The sequence below is a fragment of the Peromyscus californicus genome, unplaced genomic scaffold, assembly GCF_007827085.1.
Source record: "Peromyscus californicus insignis strain IS unplaced genomic scaffold, ASM782708v3 Scaffold_13__1_contigs__length_99412109, whole genome shotgun sequence".
NCBI classification, from domain to species: domain Eukaryota; kingdom Metazoa; phylum Chordata; class Mammalia; order Rodentia; family Cricetidae; genus Peromyscus; species Peromyscus californicus.
In genome coordinates, this window is record NW_026294424.1 from 87,084,382 (window position 1) to 87,104,526 (window position 20,145).

At 45.3% G+C, this 20,145-nt stretch overlaps 1 protein-coding gene across 2 annotated transcripts in view; it reads left to right on the forward strand.

The window, feature by feature from the left end:
• Fras1 (Fraser extracellular matrix complex subunit 1) overlaps positions 1-20,145 on the forward strand; it is a 422,683-nt gene that overhangs the window by 359,647 nt on the left and 42,891 nt on the right. For both annotated transcript variants that reach the window (XM_052735413.1, XM_052735414.1), the window contains exons 48-58: positions 1,627-1,751; positions 2,001-2,141; positions 3,430-3,657; positions 6,471-6,584; positions 8,534-8,684; positions 9,687-9,846; positions 11,984-12,152; positions 14,414-14,660; positions 15,895-16,239; positions 17,962-18,122; positions 19,266-19,413. In XM_052735413.1, coding sequence (XP_052591373.1) covers positions 1,627-1,751; positions 2,001-2,141; positions 3,430-3,657; positions 6,471-6,584; positions 8,534-8,684; positions 9,687-9,846; positions 11,984-12,152; positions 14,414-14,660; positions 15,895-16,239; positions 17,962-18,122; positions 19,266-19,413 — 1,989 coding nt within the window. The remainder of the gene's footprint in view (positions 1-1,626; positions 1,752-2,000; positions 2,142-3,429; positions 3,658-6,470; positions 6,585-8,533; positions 8,685-9,686; positions 9,847-11,983; positions 12,153-14,413; positions 14,661-15,894; positions 16,240-17,961; positions 18,123-19,265; positions 19,414-20,145) is intronic.

Here is a 20,145-nt window from a genome sequence, read left to right on the forward strand (position 1 = left end):
TGTTCAAACCCACAAGTCATGCAGTAAATCTTATCACTACCTGCCTGGCAAAAAATAGCACGAGAAGTTGGGAACCCATGCCTGAAAGTCGGAAGGGACCTTGAAAGACACTGGATGGTTCCCCAATCCCACAGACAGACTGTTGTAGATGTAACCAACCGTTTTATTAAATAAGAAACACAGAGCCGATTCAGAGAAGAAAGCCAAGAGGTCAGAGCTAAGAGCCTCACCCTTCCTGCTTCAGTGGTCCTCTTCAGTCAAGAGAGCTCTCCGAAAGGGACCTACTTCCTGTGTGTATGTCTTTATATAGTCTAGCTGTTCTGCCTTCTCATTGGTTGTAAACCCAAACACGTGACTGCCTCGTCACTGCCTGTATGTACTGCCCTCCAGGTCCTTAAAGGCGTGTGCCACCGCCGCCACGCACTTGCTATGGCTCTAATAGCTCTGACCCCTGGGCAACTTTATTTATTAACATACAATTAAAATCACATTTCAGTACAAGTAAAATACCACCACATTTCCCCTTTTCAATTTTAATAAAAAGGAAAAAAAGAAAAAGGTTATAACTAACAAAAGAAAAACTATATACAAAAGTACAATAACTATATACAATATATACAAATAATAAATGTCTAAACGATGTCTAGTCCATTTGTATTTGACAAATTCAGAGATAATAATTTCATTATCTATCCTATTTTGTTAAGTCCAAAATGTATCTAATTCACTTTTTATCCTAATTAATCTTCAACTATAACTAACTAATCTTCAATTCCCTCAGAGACCCAAGAAGGAAATAATAATAGTTAACAAAAATAAAAACAGGAAGTGTATACAAGCAATTTCCAAAAAATTTGTGAGTTGACAGAAACAGCCAGCTGCCTGGACAGTCACCTGAGGTTTCTCTGCAGTGCTGGGGCATCATCTTCAGCCTATAGGCTTAGCGTATCTGACAGACTCATTTGTGAAGTAGGATGTACACAAGGTCAACAGTTCAACCTCACATTGGGTGAGAGCAGTCCATGTACCAGAAACACCTGAATTCCACTAGTGTCATGTCATGATTTAAGATTTTAAATTCTGGAAATTGTTGATGGTTTTTTAATTCAACTGTCCATTCTTCTTGGCTGTGTATATATGGCTTCATCTCAGCATCCTGTTCTTCTCCACATCCCTCTATCAGACTGTGTATAGTTGAACCTTGTAACTACAATGGTTCAAGGTAACTCATCACACAACATTAAGAATTAGGGCAGAGATTCAGAAAGGATTGTGAAGTCATGGGGGAGTGTAAAACTTAAGAGAGCAGAGTTTGAACAGTAAAGCAAATCATTCCTAAACCTTTTAGAGATTTTTAGCTGCATACAAGAAAGGAAAGGAACACTTATTGAACACCTCCTATGGCCATGGCAAACAAAAGCCTCGGCAAACAAGTTAACATATACTACCAAAGAACATGTGTCGTTGTAGATAAAAGGTCTACGAACTACACAGGTCTTCAAGGACAGAGCATGGACGCTGTGTGTAAAATACAGAAGACTCTGCAGGAGAGTCTGGCATCTCCCTGCCTGGAGGGATGGCTAGTGTCTTGACGTCCCTTCCGTTTCTCTCTTCTCCTCTCATTAGGTGTCCAGATTAGTTCCTTTACTCAAGCTGACCTGATTTCACAAAGTGTCCAGTATGTCCATTCTCGTAAGACTGTGAGGCACTCAGATGCCTTCAGCTTTGTGCTGTCTGATGGCGTGCATGAGGTAAGAGGCCCTATCACCCATCCTTGAGTGGGGTTCCATTCCGAGTTTTCTTTGTTGAGAGGAATGGGCAGACAGACTGGAGATCAGCATGATCCTCTGTTCTTAGTCACAGCCCAGGCGCAGCCCCTGACAGCCATGGGCTTGAGCTCAAGAGGATTCATGTCAGGGTTCCTTGGGAGGGAGGCATGGCAAGGGCTGAGGAGAGGGTGGTACTGGGGACTGGCGACCACCCACCTGTTACTGTTGTAGGTGACACAGACCTTCCACATCACTCTTCACCCTGTGCATAATTCCCTGCCCCTGGTGCAGAACTGGGGCATGCGGGTGCAGGAGGGCGTGAGGAAGACCATCACAGAGTTTGAGCTGAAGGCAATGGATCCAGACACAGAGGTATGTGGCTTCCCTGGTCTCTCAGACTGAGCAGAAGTAGAGTTGGGGGCAGGTGCTGATTTGTGGTGCATCCTGGGAGTTGTGACAAGGGAGGTAAAAAACAGAAGACACCTTGGCCTTCTGGGAGAAATCAAATTGGAGTGCAAATTGCTTTTCAGTTCATCCCGAACCCCTCAGTAATTCATTCTCCCCTCAGCTTGCACGTAACAACTCTTTACATGCTGATTTTATTGGGAGTCCTAGAGAATAAGGTAGGTGGCACTCCACCCAAAACATGTATTGTCTCTAAGTGGAGGTACTTTGTGCCTCTCTGCACCTCTCTTCCATTGTACCTCTGGCACCCAGACTTTTTTTCATGGTTAGTGGGCATCACAACTTGAGCAAACTCTAAGAAGACTCTTTGTCCAGGAAAAAAAAAAAAAAAAAAAAGGCATATTGAGGCCCGGCTCTCCTCTCACAATGTTGCCCAGGCCGAGCATTTAGCGTGTGGACTTGCACGAAGCCCACCACTGTACCTGTAGTTCTGTGTGCCCCCTTCTCCGTACCCAGGCTTCACTCATATAGGCATGTTTTCATGGAATGTTCATTGCCTACTGGGTTGTAGACACCTCTGTAGATGCTAAAGGTATAGCTGTGAAGAAAACAGAAAATGTGGCAGGAATTTACAACCTTTTTGATTGGAGTAGGGAAGGGAAGGAATGAAGGAAGGAAAGAAGTGAGGGAGGGAGGGACATAGAAAGGGAGGGAGGAAGGAAGGAAGGAAGGACTGAAGAAAGAGAGGGAGAGAGGGACCAATCAGACATGGTCAGCATTAAGTGAGGTCAAGATTGGTGGGTATGCTATTTTAGGCAGAGGAACCAGGGAACATCTTTAAGGGGGTGCTGTCTGAACAGAGACATCTGTGTAAGAGCAAGCTATGCAGTTCCCTGGGAGAATTCACTCTCCAGGCAGAGGAGAAGGTGCCAGGCTCTAGTGCCTTTAGATCCTGAAGCCAGGAGGCTGGAATCCAGTGCCCCAGGGGCACTAAGAATAGGCAGCCCCAGCCTTCCCTGTAGTCCAGCCTGTGCCATGAGGCCTGAGGAGAGCGAATGTAAACGCTCAGTGTTCTGACGAAGGCTGAAAGGTGTAAGTCCAGTTGCAGTAGAGAAGGTGCTTTCCCTCACTAGCTTCGTTGTGTCTACAAAGAAAATGCAGGCTGTATTGGCTGGCTTTAGCCTCTGTTTCCTTTACCAGCTCCCGGCCACCACTCACTCTGTGACCTTGCCTCTTGCCGTTCTCCTTTGGGCAGGCCCAGTCTATCACATTCACCGTCTTGCAGCCCCCGCGCCACGGCACCATCCAGAGGACGGCCAGGGGGCAGCCTTTCCAGCTCACCTCCTCCTTCACTATGGAAGACATCTACCAGAACCGGGTCAGCTACAGCCACGACGGCAGCAACTCCCTCAAAGACCGGTTTGCCTTCACCGTTTCTGATGGGACCAACCCCTTCTTTGTCATTGAGGAGGGAGGAAAAGAGGTGAGGGCCGGTGGTGGAGGAAGAGGCCCAGCAGAGCCTGTCCGAGGCCGCGTGGGGATTGTTAAACGCCGCACAGCTCTGAGTTCTTACTCCATTAACGTTAAGTGTATTGGCTCTGGCCAAGTGCTTTTTCTTAAATCTTGTTTTTCATCTATAAAATGGGCACAGTAATGATGGCCAGCTTCTGGTGCTTTATCTAAACACCAAAAGGGACAATCCTAATAAAGTGTTTGACACTGCTGGTAACTAGTGAGCCCCTAGTAAGACGTGATTATTAATGTTACTCTTTATTTTTTCTTCCATCTGGTATTTTTACAATATCATGTAGTTCTATATTCTCTTTCTCTTTTTGGAATAAGACTCCTCATTCCCTCTTTGAGGATTTAGGGGGGCTTCTGTGTACACGAGACACACAAATCTTGAGTCCTGGCTCTGCCACTTCTCAGCTGAGTGACTTTGTGAGTCATGTTCCTTTTGAAAGCCTCGACTTCTCAATCTGTAAAATGGAGTTAGTGCCTCTCCTCCTCCTGTACATAAGGCCCTCTGCCCCATGGCAGGCCCACGGAAACATCAGGGCATCTGTAGCTACATTCATCCTCGTCGTCATCATTTCCGGGTCAGCCCCTGGATTCTATAATAAGATGCCTTGCTGTTGAGGCTGGACAACTTCCCAGCTTCCCTTCCTCCAAGATTGAGATGGCTCAGTTTGAAGGTGTTCTCTGTGTGGTTGTGAGAATCTGCATTCAGTCTCCAGAACCCATGTAAAAAGCTGGGTGTGGTGTGGGAGCCTGTAATCCCAGCACTGGGGAGGTAGAGAGGGACAGGCTCATCCTGGAGCCATTCTATTCTAATTAGCAATCCCCAGGTTCCAGGGAGAGACTCTGCCTCAAAAAACAGGGTGCTTAGCTACTGAGGAACAACACTTGAGGTTGACTATTGGGTTCTACATGTACGTACACACACACACACACACACACACACAACCTTATCTACTGCCTCTGCATCATTTGCTCAGTCCTTTGTCCCTTAACAGAACTCCAGTATTCCACAAACTCTCACTGCAGTCACTGCATCTCTGGTCGAAGGAGGGCTGGGGACATCCCAATACCCCACACAACTGTGTCTGGCTCCACAGAAGTAGTTCATAAACAGTATGCTCACAACCTGCTGTACCCCCAGGTACCCCCAGGACAGTGGAAGAGTCTTTCTCAGTCCTGGAGAGTGAGTTTCTGTCCTACACTGTTGGTGGATAATTATACTCCTGGGAGGGAGATCATCCTGTGTCCTTTGGAGACACAGAAGGTCATCCTCAGCTGGTCATTACATCCGTAGGTGGCTCTTGGGATTCCTCTGCCTGGCTGCATCTGTCCGTGCCATGGCATCCCTGGCAGGCTATCACTTTCTCCTTTCTCTCGCTGTCACTGTTCCTGGTTAGCTTGACTTTCAAAGGAGGAAAATAAATCCAGATGTATCAGCAGTGGCTACCCTCTTAAAAACCTAATCGTCAGAGCAAACCTTCTGAGGGACCATGTCAGCTTAAAAAAAATCAAAATTGTGTAAATTGTACTTTGAAAAGCTGGGATCTCACTGTCCTGTGTTGCAGCTGGTACACAGTCAGGGTCAGTGATCGTGCATGGGCTGGGACTCACGTGGGCAGTCTATAGACAGGTCTCTCTCTGTGGCTGGAATGACAGTGTAAATTCCCTCTCACCATTCATGCCCATAGATGCTTTTATTCTTGATTTCTTCTGCCTCTTACCCACAGAGGGAGCACTGTCCTTAAACCAAACAAGAACAAAAACAGGGAAAGAAAAAGAAAGGAAAAGATCTCTGTGCTTAGAAGCTTCCCTCCCTGTCTGGGCTAATCCCACCTGGGGCTTCACCGTCAGCATTTTAATGATGCTGTTTGTCAGCCTCTCATGAAATCTTCAATACAAGATATTGGGAGAGAAAGTATCTGTGGATTGTTTCATCTTAAGCAAGGGTTTTTTTTTCCTGAATTTATTTTGTAAGTTAGTGTACAAAGTAATGAGTTTCTACAGCGTTTTCACATGTGTGTGTCATATTACCTTGTTCTGTTTTGTACACCCCACTGCCCTGCCTGGCTTCCCCCTCTTAGTGGTTCCCTTCTTCTTACCCCAAAGTTCCACCCTCTGCTTTCATGTGACTGACATATATTCCGTTATCCCCTCTTGTTTCCACTCCCTTTGGGCCCTGCTCCTCTCCTCTCAGGGTCTCCTTTCTACTCCCATGTCATTTGTATACATTAAAATATAGAACCTTACATCAGAGAAAACATGCAACACTTATCATTTATTCCAAATCTAGCGTCATGACATCCCCTGAAGAAGACATAATGGACCCACCCATGATGGCACATACATGTAGTCCCAGCTAATCAGGAGCTTTGAGGCAGGAGGATTACTTGAGCTCAGAAGTTCAAGACCAGACTAAGCAATGCCGGATGACCCCATATTAACACACATGCATGCACATGCACATACACACACACACACACACACACACACACACACACACACACACACACACGTGAAAACCAACTTCTATACAGGGGCACCCTTGAGGTTGAGTGGAGACACCTTGCTTTTTGTTTCTGCGTCCATGTTGGACTCACCCTGTCAATCATCTTTCTCTCTGAGGCTTCATGCCAGTTGTGATAAGAGGTGAAAGCTAGCTTTGTGGCCTGTGCTTGGTCTCTGACATGTACTGGGAGTTCAAGGGTTCCAGCGTTTTAGGTACAGTGTCTAGGAAACTCCAGTGTTGATAATGAGTGTTCTTCTGGCTCCCTACAGATTATGACCGCAGCACCTCAGCAGTTCCATGTGGACATCATCCCGGTGGATGATGGCACCCCCAGAATTGTCACCAACCTGGGTCTACAGTGGCTGGAGTACATGGATAGCAAGGTAAATCCTATCCCATCTGCCATATCCACTATTCATGAAGCTACTTTGCAATAGAATAGCAGCTCACCCACCACTCTCATGACTTGGCTTTCCTAAGGTGGGAGAACCCAAAAGTTTGGTTAAGATTCTTCACTGATTAAATTAATAGGATCATTTAGCTTGTTATAATTTAATATAACCCTCTAACCCTACAAAAAAAGATCCCCCCAATTAGTTAAACAAAAGAGACATGTGATGGGAGAGTGCTGGGCCATGTCTGTACCTGACACCTTATATCTGTGATGGTACCACCCATTGCTGAGGGTCTGCTGTTGAATACACAGCCAGATTTCATCACAGAATCCAGGGTGAGGGACTTCATTTTAAAGAAGAGACACAGAAATTGAATCTGTCATTTCCACTTATATTCTGTTGGCAAGAAATTGGTCAGATGAGCACGGATGTTTCACAGGAGGCTGGGAAATCGTGTCTTGAGCTGGGCGGGCAGGCTCTCAACTAAAACTGTTAACTTCGAGGAAGGGAGAATGGACTTTAAGGAACATTAAATGCTTGCCCTAGATAGAGAGGAGCAGATTATCTTTGTCGGGAATTGTCCTCAGAGGAGTCCTCCTTCAGAGACCTCCTCCTCCATCTCCCAGTCCTCAGCAGGTCCTTTTAAGGTACATCTCATCATTGAGAAGTGGTAGCAACTCAGCACTGAACCTACATCAGCATCAGCACCTCTGCATCCCTTCCTCCCATTTCAGAACTTTGATCAGTGATATTCATCTTATGCCACGTCCTTTCATCCTTGTGGAGCTGATGAGATGGATAGGTTGTTTAGCTGTTGGACTGTTAGCTTTCTTAAAATAAATACAGTGGGGTTGAACAAATGGCTTAGTCAATAAAGAGCATGAGGATGTCAGTTCAGATTCCCAGCTCCCCCATCAAAAGTTGGGCACACTGGTGCATGCGAAGAACCTCAGTGCTGGAGGCAGAGAGGCAGGCAATCCCTGGAGCTCAATGGAAAGCCATCCTAGCCCAACTGGTCCAGGTTCAGCAGCAAGAGATTGTTTCACAAAACAAGATGGAGAACTATCAAGGAAGACACCTGACGTGGATCTCTGGCTTCCATACCCACCCACACCCCCCACACCCTCACACACACGTAAGTTCTTATACACTCTGATGTTTTTTCTCAGTATTCAATCAGAGTGATTAGTTTCTCATCGCTTGGATTTACTTCCCATCCCTCCTCTATTCCAATAGCAGTTATTAACGTTTCCAATGGCCAGATGTAGTAGCACATCACTGTAATCTGAGCACTTGGGAGACTGGTATAGGAGGACTCCAGTTAGAGGCCAGCCTACATAACATAATGAGACCCTGTCATTGTATAGACACAATTATAAATCAATGTATAATGAAGTCACCAGTGACTTAAGGTTTATAAAATCTAAAAGTTAATGCCCTGCCCTCATCCGATTAAACCCCCTGACTAACGTAGTGTTGCTCACCACTCTTTCTTTCCATGGGCTTCAGACCTCACTCTGTGTGACTGAGTAAACAGGTAAAGAAATCAAGTTTAGCTAGTGTATTTGAGCAATATCAGGGTACAGTATATTTATCCTAATTAACTTCAGGATTTTCGGTGATTCTCCTAAGGTGTAAGGCTTAGCCATTATATCATTCCTCCCAGGTTCCAATCCTCTTTCAAAGCCAAACTGAAATCTGCTTATTTCCACAGAACTCTTCCCCCATTGACCTTGCTCAGGAGCCTTTCTTTATGAAAACTTCCAGAGCAGAGGCTGGCATAGTTTCCATTCTTATGGTCTCTTCCATCCAGCAGTTTTCTGTGCAGCAAATGCTCTCAGTAAATCATTGTGGAACTGAATTAAATCTGAATCCAAGGGTCTTGCTCCAGCTTAATTCCCACCTCAGGAATTAAATTTAATGGGTTTCTATTCCAGGCAACCAACCTGATCACCAAGAAGGAACTGCTGACCATGGACCCAGACACAGAGGACTCACAGCTTGTCTATGAGATCACCATGGGCCCCATGCACGGCTACGTGGAGAACAAGCTGCAGCCAGGCAGACCTGCAGCTGCCTTCACCCAGGGTGGGTTCTTAGGAGCCAGAAAGGGGACGTGCTCGAATGTTGCTCTCCCATGTCTTCAGGGGACGTGCTCGAATGTTGCTCTCCCATGTCTTCACCAGTCACTTCCAGCTACTTTTATGGATGAGTCATCTAGTTTCTAACCAGCCAGCTTATACATTTTACTCTTTCTGATTTCTTCCTGTCACTCTGAACCAGAGAACTTCATCTTCGTCATGCCCCTGCCCTTGGGTTTCTAGGTTTTCTGGAAATGACGTATGGGACTGCTCCGTTTTCTTATAAGACAAACAAGAAACTGGCTGCCAGACGGAAAGATTTGTGATCTTAAGAAGTTTATTGTTCTATTCTCTAAGGGTGATGGCATTCATTTCTAAACATCTTCAGCCAAGACGTTCAAGTCTGCTTTCTATGTCTCTAAGTTGCTCAATAGAAATATTTTCCTTTTTGAATGACATAAAGCAGGTCATTTTGGATAAGCTTGTCTCTCCTCTTTGGGGATGGCTGTGATTGGGCACTCACTGAGACCCTGCTTCTTAAGGTCCATGCTGTGTGCTCCCTTCTACCCCATTCTCAGCCATGCTGAGCTGTGGCTTGTGTATGGGTTGTATAAGCTGCTGTTAGCCAGCTTACCCTCTCCCACACACCTTCCTCCATAGAGGATGAGGTCAAAGGCTCATCTCTGTCAGCTTTCAAATTCACACTTCAACACTCCACAGACACTCTCTGGGCGCTTTCTGTCCAGACTCCAAGATTCTCCTTTTCCAAGAGCATGAAGGGGCTTTCGGTAAGATAGGTATTTGCACATGAAATTGCAAGACTTTGCTTTAAAACTAGGAAGAATCATTTGTTTTTAAGACTACTATACTTGTTACAGTTTTGAAAAACAGTTCCTCTAGCCCATTAAATGACTAGACTTGATACGTTGGTCTGGTACCTGTGAGAGTGTCTTCACACTTCCACATTAGTTCACAGGGGATTCTGGGACTCTTATTTTTTTTCTCACAGAGGACGTGAACTTGGGGTTGATTCGTTATGTGTTGCATGAGGAGAAGATCCAGAAACTAATGGACAGTTTTCAGTTTCTGGTGAAAGACAGTAAACCCAATGTGGTCAACAACAATGTCTTCCATATCCAGTGGTCTCTCATCAGCTTCAAACATACCAGGTACAATTTTTATTGTGTACTGCGTATTGAGAAATAAATTGAGCAAGTAGAGGAAATTAGGATGAAATACTATAGTGGGCAGGTCCATTCTGGTTGATGATAATGGTAGTGATGGTGGTGGTGGTGATGGTAGTGATGATGTCGAGGTGGGGGTGGGGGTGGTTGTGAGGCTAGTGATAACAATCATTAAAATAATTGCATGAAGCCGGGCGGTGGTGGCGCACGCCTTTAATCCCAGCACTCGGGAGGCAGAGCCAGGCGGATCTCTGTGAGTTCGAGGCCAGCCTGGACTACCAAGTGAGTTCCAGGAAAGGCGCAAAGCTACACAGAGAAACCCTGTCTCAAAAAACCAAAAAAAATAAAAAAATAAAAAATAAAATAATTGCATGAAATATTTATTGGATGGTATAATGTACGTGCCAGGTACGGTGCTATGTTCTCAACATAATTCATCTTATTTGTTTGCAACTTGCAAGTATGAGATTCTCTTCCTGTCTCCACAGTAGCAAAGCAGTAGAGACAGGAAGAGGCGGAGTCCCTCGCCCTTAGTCATGTAGCTCTCAAGCAGTAAGACAAGATCTTAAACCCAGTAATCTTTTTAAAAATAATTTATTTATTTTCATTTCATGAGCATTAATTGGTGTTTTGCCTGCACGTATGCCTGTATGAGGGTGTCAGATCCCCTGGAACTGGAGTTACAGACAGTTGTGAGCTGCCATGTGGGTGCTGGGAATTGAACCCTGGTCCTCTGGAAGAGTAGCCAATGTTTTAAACACTGAGCCATCTCTCCAGCCCCAAACCCAGTAATCTTAACCATTCTCCTTCAATGCTTCTCTTGAATACTTTTGCTTCCATCTTCAAGTTATAGAAGATAATCCCATAGCATTTGTAGGAAAAACATAGAAAAGAGACCTTCAGGTTGTGTTTTTCCAAGATTTCTCTGAATTTCATAGAACTATCCATCACATATGTGGATTATGATGTTTTCCTCATCTATTGGAGAGTTATAGAGGGAACCCAGAAGAGTTACCATTTGATAATGGTGTTGGACACATATCGTGCTGATTTTCTAAGTTAAACTGGGTTATTATAGCTAGGGTTATTATTCTACAGTGAACTATTTTTTAACTAGCATTTCACAGTCACTGTTCTAAGACATCAATTTCTTTACAGTTCTGGTGTGGGTAGGTCAACTGAACTTGCTTCCAGGAGCCCCAGACATAACTTCCCCACTCTTGGACGTACTCAGAATAATCAGATCCAAATGTAAAATATGTAATGTTTTGCGATTTGCTTTTAATTACCTCTTGATTGCATCACCTCCAAAGTTAAACAAGCTGAGTAAAAAGCATCTCTTTTCGTTGGCAAGGCTGATGGACTGGGCTGCACGGTGAACTGACAGTGGGGTCCACTCTCTCAAAGGCATTGTGCCTGGAACACTCAAATCAATGAGACACACAGCAGGCTGAATGGCTGTCCTCGTTGATGAAACCCGAAGCCTTGGTCACTGCTGTTTTCCTGTGGCTTTTCCAAACCTGCTCACTATATGAATTAAGATCTTGAGAGGAACTAGCCCCTTGACACATCCAGTACAAATCCCAGTGTGAGGCTGAGACCCCTGCTCAGGCTCTCCCATTGTAAAACTCTGTCTAGAAATCTTTGTCCTCTGGGCTCAAGCTCAGACACCACCGCAGCTCAGTTGCACGCATCCTACAGATCTGGCTCAGTGAGTCCCTACTGAAGCTGTCCCTAACAACCTTCCACACAACTTCAGAAGGACTCCCTGGCCTCTTCTCACTACTCTGCCCACTTAGGAGAGGCTGTTTGTCACACACACACACACACCCATGCTCTGAATTTTGAAGTTTGTAGCTCCTGCCATAATGTTCTGGGTGACTCTAGTCTCCTCTGCAGTGAGTAGGTGGCATTCTTTAACCCCAGTATCCTTGTTCATGGGGCTGGGACTGCCCCTGGTAAGCATGTTCTCTCCATTTATGTACCTTTTTGAAGGCACTAAATTGCCTGTCCTCTGAAATGCCTGACTCCTGTGACTGAATAGCACAGATAAGCGCTGAGTGAGTGGTCTCTTCGTGGCCCCAAGACAGATTTCCCGAGCCTGACTTTTGTGTGCCCCTAGCTATAACGTCAGTGAGAAGGCGGGGTCTGTCAGCGTCACAGTGCAGAGGACTGGGAACCTGAACCAGTATGCCATCGTCCTGTGTCGCACCGAACAAGGCACAGCCAGCTCCAGCTCCAGGGTCGGCTCTCATCCTGGACAGCAGGACTACGTGGAGTATGCTGGCCAGGTAGGTGTGGCGAGGACCACTCGTCCCTCAGCATGGTTGCAGGCTGTGGTGGTACCCATCTCCTCCTTACCCATCTCCCTTCCCATGGCAATGTGTTCTTCAGCCTGGCTGCTCTCCCCTGAAGTATCTGCCAGGCCTGAAGTTGTCATCCGGCTTCTAGGGGTTTACATTTTGCTTCATGACATGACCTCATCAAGGTATTATGTCTGCACTCAGTTCTTGGTGTCCTCCCTCATCCCCTCCCTTCCTGGAGGTATGGAAGAGAGTATATAAACAAACCACTTAGAGAGTTCTTGGGATAGACTAGGTGAGAGATGATGAGCTGGGGGGCTTCCAATAGTAAGACTGACAGGCTTGAGTCGTGGATCGCAGAGAGGGCCAGAAGGCAGGCGTGGGTGACACTACCCCTTGCTGTGAGAGGATGACCAGGGAGAGCAAGCTTGACAGAGTTTAGTGCTGGAGTTTTTGTCTTAGGCATGTTGAGTGTGAGCTGCCTTAAGCCTGGGCTACAGAGAACTTTCCAAGTCGTCTCTTTTACCTTCAGGGTGGTAATGAGAAGGAAACGGGAGAGTGAGGAATGGCGGGGTTGGATATGTGATACAGGTCAATGGGGAATGCATCCCTAGCATGAATTGGGGTAGAGGTGGATAAATGCCTCCTTTTCTCCCATAGGATGCAGTGCTTGTACTTAATGGGTATTTACTCCATTTTTTTCAAGTCAACTTCATTTTAGAAGTTAAATCTCTGTAAAGCAAAGTGGGCTGTGTCCTTTCATGAAGTTCAGGCATCATAAATGGAAGGCTTTTATGTTGATAGGGACATAGAAAAGACCAGAGAAGATGAGGAGTTTTCAGCAAAGGGATGTCACGATTTTCACGAAAAGACAAAGGTCTGTCAGTGTGTTCCAGATCTTCAACAGAAATCTAATGAGTGTTTTCTTTTCCTGGGGGCATTCTGAAATACAGAGATTAGCAATAACTCGGTTTGATCAGTTGATTAGGTATGCACTAGTGATTCTGACTGATTTAAATTATGTATTTTTCAAAGTTGGGTGCCCCGAGAGGCTTCTGACTAGTTCTTATTTTTAACTGCCTCAGTTTATGCAAACAACAGGCCAGATCCATTTCCCACTCTTCCAGTTTGGACAAGTGTCTATCTCTGGTTCTGTTTAAAGGGTTTATCACTTTATTAATTTCCTCTCTCTCTCTCTCTCTCTCTCTCTCTCTCTCTCTCTCTCTCTCTCTCTCTCTGTCTGTCTCTCTATCTCTTCTACTCCCTTCTCTTTTTCATTCATTCATTTTTCATTCATTTCATTCATTCTTTTTTTTTAGACAAGGGTCTAACCAGGACAATTTTTGTTACATTTACAGTTATGTGCACACAAAATAAGTTCTCTGTATTGTATCTGCCAAATTCACCCATAGCTCTAGCCCATTTTATACAAAATATTAGTCTAGCGTGTTAAGTGATGTTTTATGAACTCAAACTCAATTATTCAGTACAACAAGTTTCGATTGTTAATTTTTAATTAGATGCATAATATAGTCATGGCAGTGGTGATATGTCTGTGTAGTGTTTTAAAATATCTTAACACTTTCATCATATGGTTTTCTTTAGTCTTCCTAATAATGGTTAGTGGAGAGAAATACTATGAATTAATATCTGATGTTTATAAACTTTCGTAACTTTATCTGCTTGGTGGGGCGGTCAGTACCTGAAACTCAAACTTCGTTCTCTAAAATCGGAGTTCTTGCCTGTTAAGCTTGCCCCCTGTTAGAAAGAGTACTGAGCAACTAAATGATAATTGTTAATAAAAGAACACAGATAGAAGCCGGGCGGTTGTGGCGCACGCCTTTAATCCCAGCACTTGGGAGGCAGAGGCAGGCGGATCTCCATGAGTTCGAGGCCAGCCTGGTCTACAGAATGAGTTCCAGGATAGGCTCTAAATGCTACACAGAGAAACCCTGTCTCAAAAAAAAAAAAAAAAAAGACAAATAAATGTCACCCATTTTTCTTGTCACCAGGGGTAAGATATCTCTTTGTCCTCCATGTTCTTATACAATAAATGAGCCCCAGTTGCACACGGAGAACAGGGAGAGGTGTCTGAGGGTTGTGGGCTGGACCAAGGGGAGTTGTCAATAGAAGAACTCAAAGGTATCATGCAGTTCTTTGCCGAATCAAGTTGGGTGATCTTTTCTCGCAATCCTCCCGAGGAACTGAACCAAGGAAGGCGCAGTTGAACTCCTGTTTATTTCTGGCAGGTGCAGTTTGATGAACGAGAGGACACCAAGTCCTGCACCATTGTCATCAATGATGACGATGTGTTTGAGAATACTGAAAGTTTCACTGTGGAGCTCAGCATGCCAGCCTATGCCCTGCTAGGCGAGTTCACCCAGGCGAAGGTCATTATCAATGACACCGAGGATGAACCCACACTGGAGTTTGATAAGAAGGTCTACCGGGTCAACGAGAGCGCTGGGTTTCTGTTTGCACCTATTGAAAGAAAAGGTCTGTTGTTGCCACCGGTGACAAGGAGCTGTGATAGTAACTAACGTCTATCTTCTGTGTGCTGAGTGCTCAGGCTTCATATTAACTCCTGTGTTATCTTTGTATATATTAAACTACTGAACCCCCAGAACAGCTGTAATGTAGAGTCCACCTGTATAGAGCATTAGCAGCAGCTCCCCCTTCTCAGTGCATGTAGTTAGAGCTCCGTTTGTTTTTAAAGGCCATGTAAAGACTAGTTATATTTCATCTTGCATTATTTATTAACTTAGTCTTTTTAATCAATCACCCATTCCATAAAATATTTACCAACTGTGGTCAAGGAGAGAGGTTGTATTTGTGCAAATCTCAGGTTTCAGAAGGCAGGAAATATACTTAAAGATTTCCCTACCCAGATGTTAAGTATAATGTTCAGATAAAAAATATACCCCCTTTGGGAAATAAAGGGCAAGTTTCGAAGGCTGGACATTCAAAACAAAGATTTTTATGGGTTTATGATTGTGCAGTTCCGACCTTTTAAAACACATAGGGATGAAATCCCCTTTCAAGACCACAGGAATGCAAATGATGAGGTCGGGTTTCAGTGTTGAATCTGCTGACTGGGTATTAGGGAGATAAATACTGTGGGTAGCACAAAAACCTTAGTAAATACCACTTGGAAGACAGGCAAGCCCCACTGATTGCTCTGGGCCACCTGACCAGGCCTACAGCAGGCTGTCACCCAGGGATGTGACAGCACTAATGAGTGCAGTCGTTTGTATTTTTATATTGTTTTATATTGTTTTGTATTGTTTCATCTTTCCTTTTTTTAAACAAGCTTGTTTCTCTCGGGGAATTAAAGTGCAGAAGTTTCTCCAGAGAGGCAGTGAACTGTTCTCATCTCACTTCCTTCAGGACACAATTACTTTGCTACTTAAAGTACCAAATCTGCCTCTTATCTTTCCACCCGCTGTGGTCTTAGATGGTGGGCAATGAGTCTTGTGAATTAACAGAGCACAAAATTTACAGAATAGGAAATCCATTTTAAGTTATTTGGGGAAGTATCTGGGGTATATTAAATCCCCAAGCGGTTTATACCACAGGCTTAATAGAAACTGCAGTTCAGGAAGGTTGCCTGTCAGAGCTTGAGCAGAAATCGTGATGGAATGTGGCCGAGGGAAAAGCTCATTAAGTTACTAGAAATGTAGAAATGTTCAAGTTTGAGAAAGCTCTGACTTTCTCGCCGTGTGTGTTGCAGGAGACTCGAGCAGCATTGTGTCTGCCATTTGCTACACGGTCCCGAAATCAGCTATGGGCAGTAGTCTCTATGCTCTGGAATCAGGTTCCGATTTTAAGTCCAGAGGGAGGTCTGCTGAGAGCCGTGTGATATTCGGACCCGGTGTCACCGTGTCCACATGTGACGTCATGGTCATTGACGACAGCGAGTATGAAGAGGAAGAGGAGTTTGAGATTGTCCTGGCTGATGTTTCTGACAATGCCCGCATTGGAAGACTGGCAATGGCCAAGGTCCTCATTAGTGGTCCCAATGATGCCTCGACTGTCTCCCTGGGCAATACAGCTTTCACGATCAGTGAGGATGCAGGTAATGAAGAGTCTCTCTGGGTTTCTAGGAACCATCACCCCATCCTTCATCCCAATAGAGGTTCCTGTTTGACAATGTCCTTAGGACATGGAGAATGTTGTTCCTTAGTGGCACTGTTGTTGGTCTTGAGTATTATGTGTTGCCGGGCATCAAGACCAGCAATAGAAGATAGAGAAAATAGAGTTCTACCCACTTTGCTTGCTCTCCTGGTTAATGGTAGAGAGATAACTGGGTTGGAGCAGCATGGTCTTTGTGGTCCAGAGGATGCTACGATCCTAAGCATTTTGGCTTGTGAAGTGGAGCAGTATGAGTCATTGGGGGTGCAGATAGTTAGTACACTGTTAGCTGCTGAAACAAACATCCTTGTTTCAGTGTCTTAACACACTGGAGCATTATCATTTATATGTCATCCCAAAGAAGCCAGTGGTCAATCTCTTCTATATGCTGTTTTAGAGCCGAGGCCCTTCCTTCTAGTGGCTCTTAAGGGTCTCGACGTCTATCATGTGCTCCTGGTAGAGGGAGACAGCAATTGTGTTGAAGATCAAGGCCTTCTAAATCTTTGAAGAGATTCTGGGGTGTATTGGGAACTAACAGTTTCTAAAGATTTTGTGTGTATGTGTATGTGTGTGTGTGCACACGCACGTGCATACACACGCATACACGCATGCACACAGCGCATGCACAGATATGCAGGTCCCTCAGAGGCCAGAGATGACATCAGATCCTCTGTGAGAGCAACAAGCTCCCTTAACCACAGAGCCATCTTTCCAGTTCCCAGGACTAGTGTTTTTAAAACATACTGGATGCCAAGCACATTGTCCTGTGTGCTCTGTGCATTCTAACTCCATCTTCAGTGGATCAGGTAACATCGCATACAAAATCAGATAGAGGCCCAGAGAAGTTACACAAATCATCTGAGTCTATTCACCTAAAGGCTGGAGAGGTGACTCAGTGTTTAAGAACACGTGCGGCTCTTACAGAGGACTGGGTTTGGCTCCCAGCACCCATGTGGATGCTCCAGTTCCAGGGGCTCCAGCACCCTTTTCTGGCCTCCATGGATACCAGTACATACATTCATGCAGGCAAAACATTCATACAGTTAAAATAAAAACAAGCAAATAAGTCTCTAAAAAAAAAAACTTCATGTTAAAAAAAAAAAAGATTATACAGCTATGTGAGGTGTGTTGAGAATGTGGTGTCTGACGGGATTCTTAATCTCTATGGTTATGAGAAGAATTAAGTATCTTTAGGATACTACAACTATGGTGAACCCCAAAGATGAGGCTTGTTCCTAAGATAATAAGCCCATATGGTTTAAGTAATGATGTGTGCACTGCTGGGTAAAATAGGAAAATCAAGCCAGTTGAAACATTTCATTAGGAACGTGCAGCTCCAGGGCCCCTGATCTGGTGCTGACTTTCCCAGCTGAGGCTCTCTTCTCAGGGGCTTTTCTCCTTAAATAGGCTTGGTTTTTTGGTTTTTTGGTTTTTTTTTTTTCGGTTTTTTTGGTGGCAGGTGATCCTTTGGGGGCATGTGAAACCTGCTCTTCCCAAGGGCTATTTTTTCAGTGCCTGCCCCCCAGACCCTCCTGAGAGTCTCCTCTTGACCTCGGTGTCAGGGAAAGGGAGCGATTACACCTCTCAGCCATGTTCATGTCCTGAGATGCCCGCTGATATTTTGGCTCAAGGTTGGACATTACAAACCGCTCTTGCCTTAATCCAGGCACAGTGAAGATTCCAGTTGTCCGCCGTGGCACGGACCTTTCTACCTTCAGCTCTGTGTGGTGTGCAACACGTCCCTCGGACCCAGCTTCTGCCACTCCGGGAGTTGACTATGTCCCTAGCTCAAGGAAGGTGGAATTTGGGCCAGGTATCACTGAACAGGTGAGTCCCCAGCAGCCAAAGCACCTCCAAGTCAAAAGTCTCATTGTTGCTAATGTAGTTTCCTCCCTCCCTCCCTCTTCCCTCCCTCCCTCCCTCCCTTCCTTCCTGAATATAGAGTCTTCCCTCATACAATAGATCCTGACCACAGCTTCCTTCCCCAGCTCCTCCCAATTCACCCCCCCCCCCCCCCCCCCCCCCCCCGCCGCCACCTTCCATCTCCCCCAGATCCACTCCCCCTCCATCTCCCGACAGACAAAAGAGCAGGCCTCCCTCAAGAGACAGCAACCAAACACAACAAAACAAAACACATTAAGACAAGGCGAAAGCCCTCACACCGAAGCTGGACAAGGAAACGGGAAGGAAAGAGTTCCAGGAGCAGGCAAGGGTCGGAAACACACCCGCTCCCACTGTTAGGAGTCCCACAAAACCCCCAAGCTACACGCACAGAGGACATGGTGCAGACCCATGCAAAGCCATGCTTGTCCCTTCAGTTTCTGTGAGCCCACATGAGTCCTGTTCTCCAGGAGTCCTCCATCCCCTCTGACTCCTAAAATCTTTCCTCACCCCCCTCCCTGGAGCTCCATGAGGAGGGACCCAGTGAAGACCTCCACTTGAGACTTTCTACATAATGTCGCTAGTGCAGTTTCTGGCTGCTTTCCAAGTCGCTTCAAAACAGTAAAAGCCCTTTACAACATCTCAGTCCTTACTTTCTTTGGAAATACATACAAACAGAAGTCGGCAATACGGCCCTCACCTCTAAAACTTATGGCCTGAGTTTTGATCCCAGTGCCCACATGGTAGAAGGAAAAAACCATCACCTGAACACTGTCCTCTGACCCTCACACTTGTGCCGTGGTACGTGTGCGCGTGCGCGCGCACACACACACACACACACACACACACACACACAAAGTAAATGTAAAAAAATATGAAAAACATATGCAAATGAACACAAATCATGAAAGGATCTTCTTTACCATCAAATCTCTGACAATGCCAGCTTAGAATAGAAACTGTAAGAGTGTGATAATGAGATTATCATTATGAATTTCAGTAAAAAATAAACTCACTTTGTGAGCACAGAGAAGACGCCAGCGGTGGGTGTCACGCCTTCTCCGAAGTTTGCTTTGCTCTCTCCTCCAGTTCTGCACCTTGACTATCTTGGACGACACGCAGTACCCTGTCATTGAAGGGCTGGAGACCTTTGTGGTTTTCCTCAGCTCAGCACAAGGAGCTGAACTGACCAAACCCTCTCAGGCTGTCATTGCGATTAATGACACGTTCCAAGATGGTAAGAGACTGGGAATGCCTGCTGCTGGCTTGAAGTGTGTTTCTGTGTTTTCTTAACCCCCCATGCACGTCACGTTGTATCTCATTCATACTTTCATTCATGAAATCTGTATGTGTGTGTATGTGTTATACATATATCCATGTACAAACGCATGCATGTACGCTTGCATAGACATGAAGGAGACACCCGCTGCTCATGCCAATCCTCTGCCGGGCTCAGAGAGATGTGTAAGCATTAGGCCTTATGTTCAAGAAGTTCCGTGTCTGGTGTGGCAGTTTTTACAAAGGAGTCTTCAGGTCTGATAGGAATTTGTTCATGGATGACAAAGAAAGCCTGTTGCAAATGAGAGGTAAGTGTAGACACGTGAGAAATATTGAAGGATGCATATTTGGGGAACTGGAATGCTGACGTCTGCTCGGAACAGGACAGCAGGTAAGTAGAGGCATGAACAGGAAGTTGCAGTGAGTCGGGTCCTATGGGGCCTTGTGTTCTGGCCAAAGGGCTTTGCAAGGGGAGCAATATGTGGGTATGAGCAGGAGCGGTGCAAGTTTTTTTTTTTTAGGAAAGTAATATTGGCAGTAGTGAAAATGGTCGTCTACACCAGTGAGTAGAAGCAGTATATGACCAAAATGCAGTCACCACTGAAGACATAATGTACATAAGTGAGGCTGAACACGAGAGCTGCTTCTCAGGAAGAAATGAAGGAAATTAGCATTTTCAGAACATCTGGAT